The sequence below is a fragment of the Zootoca vivipara genome, chromosome 3 (genome assembly GCF_963506605.1).
Source record: "Zootoca vivipara chromosome 3, rZooViv1.1, whole genome shotgun sequence".
In the NCBI taxonomy this organism is placed as follows: Eukaryota; Metazoa; Chordata; class Lepidosauria; order Squamata; family Lacertidae; genus Zootoca; species Zootoca vivipara.
In genome coordinates this window covers 16,089,117-16,096,911 of record NC_083278.1, presented here as the reverse complement: position 1 = coordinate 16,096,911, position 7,795 = coordinate 16,089,117, and the positions used below count along the sequence as shown (strand labels likewise).

The following is a 7,795-nucleotide window of genomic DNA, read 5'->3' as shown; positions in this document are numbered from 1 at the left end:
GGAATTTGGTCAGCTATAATTAATTTCAAAAACTGTTCAGTGGAATCGTGATTATTTCAAAACCACACTGTCACCATTGTTCCTGACCGAGATCTGGTCCTCCTTTGCCTCGTCCCAATACAAACATCCAACTGTGGGCAGCTCCCTTTCGATCAGCTTGTTTGCAGAGCAACTTCTGAACAGGTCCATGTTTGCCCGATGGAAAGTTACTCCTTAAAGAAAGGGAAAGAAATGACTCCTGCTTTCTCGGCGAGGAAACCTTCCCAGAGTCTCCCAGGCCTCTCTATACTTGCTTGACGCTGTTCAGCAGGTCTGTGAGCTCGCTGATGTACTTGATGGTGTATTTCAGCGTCTGTATCTTGGTGAGAGGCTGACCCCTTTGGCTGTAGACGGGAGGCAGGTAGTTGCGAAGAGTGTGCAGCGCCTCGGCCAAGGTCCTCATCCTCAGCTTCTCCCTTTCGCTGGCCTTTCTCCTGCGCTGAACAGACATCCTGACTTTGGAGCCCTTGGCGAGGGCTTTGCCCTGGCCAGGGCCTGGGAGATAGACAGGAGGAAAGTCCATCAGGGTATAGCTCCTGTTGCTGTTGCTGCTGCTGTCACTGCTGCTGCTGGCGGCACAGGGCATCTCCATCACAAGGGGACAAGGCGAGGTTGCATAGGATTCGAAGGAAGGGGATGGAGAGATGCTCTGGGGAGATGAGCTCTGGCTGAGCTCCAGAGGCCCAGTCTTCCAGTCCCATGAGGAGAAGTAGGAAGAGTTCTCTGACTCCGCGCTCCCTTCCATGCTCATCAAAGCCTGGCCCGATTTGTGGCAAGGGGGAATGATTTCCTGTCAAAGCTGCAAGCAGGCAAAACCTGTGGCCTCCCTGTCTGCGGGAGACCCTTTTATGATAGTGACAAAATGGGAAACGGGGAGGGGGCCAAGGTGTGGGGGGATTCAAAGGAAGGCAAGTGTCAAAATGGAAAATGAACTCCTGGCGGTGTTACTTTCCTCTCTATGATAATTATCAACCTTTGGCTAAAACCCATTTAAGCTAACAGGCCATAGTGAGAAAGAAAAGTGGTGGCGTTGGGGGGGGGGAGATTATCATCTTGTAACAAAACAAATCGAGCCTTCTTATCTACCTTTAACAGTGTCCCGGGGAATAACTGGCAGCGGGAAAGGAAATATAGAAAATAGGTCACAGGATCAACACCTAGGTTTCAATTTTGTTTGACTGGGTTGGATTATTATTATTATTATTATTGAAGATTTTCTTGATTTACAAAAATATGTGCAACGTCTCCTGTAACACTTTTACAAATAAGTTTCATTTGTTGAGACATTGGGAAGAAAAGGGGAAAAGATGGGGTGAGGGTGGGTGGGCTGATGGTGTTTCTATTTTACTTAATATATGTGGGGTTTCTGGATTGGATTTAAAGTGGTAATTTGGCTGACAAGGACAGACAATAAACTCCTATTACAGACCCTCCCAGTGCTCCTATTTCCTGGTTTAAAGAAGCCACCCCAGTTTCTGATTTGATCCCAGAATGTCCCATTTTTCCTTAGGATGCCCCTATTTTCACTGGAGAAATGTTGAAGGGTATGGAGTTATCCGACCCCTGAGCCATCTGAAGGCAGTCCTGTATAGGGAAGGTTTTTAAAAAAATGTTTTACAGTATTATGTTTTTATATATGTTGGAAGCTGCCCAGAGTGGAATGGGACGTCCCTATTTTCACTGGAGAAATGTTGGGCATTATGCTATTGAATAAAATATTCCTCGTGGAATTGCTTCCAATAAAATGCGTTCCGCTATGTCACACACCCCACAAACTCAGAGTTGATTCCCCACATTTTACTCCCCAAATAAACCAAACTGGGGGGCGGGGATGGAGAAAGGTGTTTCAGATTTTTAATATTTGATTGTCTTCTTTCTGAATCTAAACATTCTAAATGTCCACTATGTTGAACATTCCTTTAAAAAACACACACCAAAAACAAGCATTAAAAGCCTTCCAAATTATCATAACCCCTATTCAGCACTTACAGCTCCTTACAGAAAACAATATCATAATATGCAAATATATTACCATTTAGAGGCAATATTGCCTTTTGCCTACCCACCACCACCGAATAGTACAGATGTTCTACTTAGAATAATTTCCTCATATTGGTCTGAATGGCTTGGTAAAATAATGGAATTCTTTCCGAAGGCATTTCGATCAATCCCATTATCTACATTTAGCAGGAATAGTCACATTATTTAGACAGAGCTTGGCTGATTCTTTCTAGCGGATGTAGCATAATGGTTTAGGAGACTACAGCCGCTATCCTTTTTTACCTGGGAGTAAGTGCCACTGAACTTAATGGGGCTTACTTCTGAGTAGACGTGCATAGTTCTGTACTACAGGTTGGGAAGTCTCTGGTTGGAATTGTGTCTTTGCCATGAGCTCGCTCAGGGCTTCCATTAACCTTTTTTGTCACAGCTCCCTCATCTGCAATGCAGGCATGAGAATAATAACTTACCTGCCGGAACTGCTGCAAGGATTTTAGATTGTTCATTTATTTAGAATACTTCTTTTCATAGCTGCCAAGTTTTCCCTTTTCTCACGAGGAAGCCTATTCAGCATAATGGAAAATCCCTTTAAAAAAGGGATAACTTGGCAGCTATGCTTCTTTTAGAGCCCTGAGAGGCTGTCAAAATGAAATCTTGTACAGGGACAAAAATTACGCCATCTGCATAAACACCATGCGTTAAAAGCCCACCCCACTCAAGAATCCCGGGAATGCTGGGGTAAACCACAGTTTTTGGATTCTCTGGGGAAAGCAATGTGTCCATCCTTGTTCTTCCTTAGTGCCATAGCCAGGCAGCAGTTCCACCAAAAATCCTCAAAAGTAAGGGAAGGGGTCAGCCAGAACTCAGCGAGCTGATTATGAAAGCAGCCTTCCTTTGCTGGCATTTACCAAAAAGCAGCTCTCAAGCTGAAATGCCGGAGTTATCATCATAATAATCAACACCATCACTACCAATGATAATAATAATAATAATACATTTGGTGTGGCCTTTCCTCTCTGTGTTGCCCTTCTTTTTTATTTTTAACAATTATTCTTTTAAAAATTGTTTTTATTAAATATTCTCTTGGGTTACAAAGGTACATGCTGTACAGCATCTCTGCTTTCACTTCATAGATTTCTGTCTACAGATCACCCATATTTGGCGTGAGATGCTGCTGACGTTACAGACAATATAAAGTTGGGGAGAAGAGAGGTGGGGGAGAGAATGCTGGGACTCGCAGGGCCAGTGCTAGGGTTTTTTTTGCGCCCTAGGCGAGATCACCTTCTGCCCCATCCCCCGCCTTCCCGCTCGGCGATTAGCCAAGGAGGCGCGTGAGGGGAGGAGCCTGGAGTGTGGAGCGTGTCCTCTGCTGCCCCGCCCCGAAGGCCGCACACTCTTTTTTCCTTTTCTTTTTTAAAAACCCGTCTGCCTAACAACTGGGCGCACGTGCACTCAGGTTCCCCCGCCTCCCCACCTGCTTTGATTGATTGGTTGGTTTGAGCGCGCCCCCCCATTTCTGGCTGTGGCGCAGCCCTGTGCCCCCTGCAGGGCATTGCAGGGAAGCACCTCTGCAGCAGCAAGCAGCAGTAGGAGAGAAAGCGGCGGCGGTGGCAGAGAGAGCGTTTGCGAGCTGGGAAACACACCAGCGCCCCCTCCATTTTGGCGCCCTAGGCAACTGCCTAGTTTGCCTTAATGGACACGCCGGCCCTGGCTGGGAGGAAAGAAGGGGGTGGTGGGAAACTTTCATTCTTCTACACAGTGTATGTATAGGGTTTTTGTGTCAGTGTCATGCAAGTAGCTTCTGTTTCTGTTTATTTCTTGGTTTTTGTTGGCAGTGGGAAAAATTGTGGGGCGGGGACTCTGTTGTTCTTGTCATACTGAGCAGGTACATCCCCTCTAACATTTCTACAATGAAAATAGAGACACTCCGTTCCATAATAATAATTTTACTGTTCATACCCCACCCATCTGACTGGGTTGCCCTACCACTCTGGGCGTCTTCCAACATAAAACATAAATAAAATTAAAACATAATAAAACATTAAACTTTTTTTTAAAAAAAACAACCCTTCCCTATACAGGGCTGCCTTCAGACGGCTCGGGAGTCAGATAACTCCATACCCTCCAATATTTATTCAATGAAAATAGGGACATCCTAAGGAAAAGTGGGGCATTCTGGGATCAAATCAGAAAGGAGTTTGGCTTCTCTACATCTGGGACTGTCCCTGGAAAATAGAGACACTTGGAGGGTTTGCAGGTAGTTTTAGGACCCATCAAGGCATCACCACTAACAGGGAAGCCGTGAACTGACTAAGAAAAAAAATGTCCTGCAGAATTTAGGCAACTAAAGCATTCTGAATACTCAGAACTGCTGTGTGAGTAATAAGGAAGGTGCTGCTGATGTTGATGATCTATTGACCACTGATTTTCGAGGTGGAGCTGATGGCAAGGAAGTACAGTATATCATTCCCCATGTTTGACTAAGAAGCGCTGACTTGGAGATGGGGTGTGAGGTCTTGGAGAAGAGGAGCTAGGAATGATGCATATAAATTCATTGTCAATGGGGCTATCTTGCATTTCCAGTCCATGCATATCCCTCCAACTCTCTCTATTTTCCAGGGACGGTCCTGGATTTACAGAAGCCACCTTGGCTTCTGATTTGATCCCGGAATGTCCCACTTTTCTTTAGGATGCCCCTATTTTCATTGGAGAAATGTTGGGGAGTATGGAGTGATGCGACCCCCAAGCCAAGGAGATAAATAACTCTACAACCTTTAGAAGACACCTGAAGGCAGCCCTGTATAGAGAACTTTTCTTTTTAAATGTTTACTGTTTTATTATGCTTTTTATATATGTTGGAAGCCGCCCAGAGTGGCTGGGGCAACCCAATCAGATTAGGGGGGGGAACGTAAATAATAAAATTATTTTATTATTATTATGGAATAAGATGTTCCTACTTTCATTGGAGAAATGTTGGAAGTCATGTATCCCTTGGACTGCAGGCAGCGGAGGGCAAGAGTTAATTTCAATGGCACAGGCTTCTAAGAACTCCTCTCGAATTGTGATAGCAAGCTATAAGCCAAAATAGATGAACTAATTAAAATATGAGCATTTGGGGTCGTGGTTATTAAACTTTGATTGCTGTTTTGTATGAACGCAGAGACTAAGCGTTCCTGAAATTGTAGGCCTCATTTGGCTTTTCTGTAGTGAACATGAAGCAAAATGTACATATAAAAGCCTGCAGAAGGATGTGGAAGCCTGGAACTTCCCCCCAAAAAACATAACTCACACAGAGGAATTGTCTTGATACCTTTTTCTGCTGTGAATGCAGGGCACTAGGTGGGAACTAGATGCTGGCTGAGGGCAAGTTGAGGTTGCTGGGTTGGTGTCTATTCATCCCAATGGCCCACCTTCACTAATGGTTAGATACACGAAGTCTAACCTGATATGAGGCAGCTTCATACTCCTCAAGAAGTGCTTGTTTATCAGCTCCATCTGGTATGCAGGCTGAGACCCTACCTGCCCACAGACTGTCTTGCCAGAGTGGTGCATGCTCTAGTTATCTCTCGCTTGGACTACTGCAATGCGCTCTATGTGGGGCTACCTTTGAAGGTGACTCGGAAACCACAACTAATCCAGAATGCGGCAGCTAGACTGGTGACTGGGAGCAGCCGCCGAGACCACATAACACCGGTCTTGAAAAACCTACATTGGCTCCCAGTACGTTTCTGAGCACAATTCAAAGTGTTGGTCCTGACCTTTTAAGCCCTAAACAGCCTCGGTCCAGTATACCTGAAGGAGCATCTCCACCCCCATCGTTCTGCCCGGACACTGAGGTCCAGCGCCAAGGGCCTTCTGGCGGTTCCCTTGTTGCGAGAAGCCAAGTTACAGGGAACCAGGCAGAGGGCCTTCTCGGTGGTGGCACCCACCCTGTGGAACGCCCTCCCACCAGATGTCAAAGAGAAAAACAACTACCAGACTTTTAGAGGACATCTGAAGGCAGCCCTATTTAGGGAAGCTTTTAATGTTTAATAAATTATTGCATTTTAATACTTCTGTTGGCTGGGGAAACCCAGCCAGATGGGTGGGGTATAAAGAAAAAAATATTTTTGTTTTTATTATTATAGAAATGGAGGATGAAGAAGATCATTTAAAAGAGTTGTGGGAAAAGGAGACAACAGGGCAGATAGATAGTCAAAGCTGTGGAAAAATATGGGAGAAACGTATGTTGAAAATGTTGTCTATAAGAGTAAAAGAAAATTATTATAAATTAATTTGGAGACGGTATTTAACACCAGTCAAATTAAATCAAATAAACAAGGAATACTCGGTGTTATGTTGGAGGGGATACCAGGAAACAGGGAATTATGTTCACATGTGGTGGGGGTGTCAACCTGTACAATTTATTTGGCAAAGGGTTTTTAAGGAGATAACAGAAATCACTGGGTTAAAGTTGACCGAAAGTAGCATTATCTATTTACGATGGGGTGGAAGGTTCACAGGCTACAAAGGACTTGCTCACAAATTTATTGACAGCTGCAGAAGTTGTTATAGCTAGGAAGTGGAAGGGGCAAGCAGAATATAAAATGGAAGAATGGTATAAAGAGGTGTGGGTTATAGCTATTAATGATAAATTAACATGTTCCATTAAGGTAAGACGGGGAATATGCAGGAGAAATGATGTTGAGGAAATATGGAGGTTGCTTGTAGAATTTTTCCTGTTAAAATGGAAAGGGGTCAAACCATCGCAAGAGGTATTGAAAATTTGGGAGGTTGGATAGTTACAATGGAATGGTCTTGGTGGTGGGGCACACATTTTTATTCTTATTTATTTATGATTATTACTTTGTAAAAAAAGAAAAAAGAAAAGAAAAGTGCTTGTGAATAATGATCTAATACTTGCCGTTGTAAATTATGCCACTTGGATCCCTCTTGCCCTTGTACATCTCACCACTGAAGTCACTATAATTCAATAAAACCATAACATTCTCTTTTCACTGTCAGTGTCAGGAAAGAACCAAGAAATAGACTTGTTCAGTTTTCCTGCAGCTAAAGGGGTTTTGAATATATAATCTAGGTAGAATTCATATTTGGGGGGGGGTGTCTCTAAATTTTCTTCCACCTCATAAAAATCGGGGCAGGGTGGGGGAAGACCTTTACGGTTACTCAGTAATCTCATAATGTTAAAGGTTTTCGAGCTATGGAGCTCATATCGTAGGCGTGCTCGGTGACACCATTAAAAACAGCAACGGAGGCATTTCCTGCCTGGTTGATAGGTTTGTTTTTTATCACTCCAACAATTTATTCAGCAATTTGAAGCCAAGCAACATTCAATCTTCAGTCGGCCAAGGGAGCCATGGACTCAAAAAGGTTGAAACCCTCTGCCTTGGACCGATGAATGTCTCAGGGTCATGTGTGAAACAGCCCCAGAATCTGATTTGCACAACCATGCAGGTTGGGTTTCTTGATCTTTCTGGTGTCTCGCAAAGGCGGTGTCCTCTGGTCACACACTAGCAAGATCAGGGCCAACATGCCGTATCTGAGAACCTCCCATGTGAACATTTGATGCCCCCAGAAGTGGCAATCTCAACTGGCTGAGATGTGACAGGAACTTCCCAATTCATTAAGACAGCTGGCCTCTAATCAACCGGCTTCCTAGATGAAAACAGTCTCATGTGCCGAATTTACACCTACCCACCTTTTAAGTACAACTTTTATGACTTGGCATTTTCCAGCTGATATTGAGGAGGGTCTTTTT

General features: G+C 44.2%; 1 protein-coding gene across 1 annotated transcript; it reads right to left on the bottom strand.

Annotated features, from left to right (window-relative positions):
• Positions 1-283: 283 nt before the first annotated feature.
• MSGN1 (mesogenin 1) lies at positions 284-787 on the bottom strand. The gene has a single exon (XM_035111229.1). The coding sequence runs from the start codon at positions 782-784 to the stop codon at positions 284-286; it is 501 nt and encodes a 166-aa protein (XP_034967120.1). The 5' UTR covers positions 785-787.
• Positions 788-7,795: the final 7,008 nt, after the last annotated feature.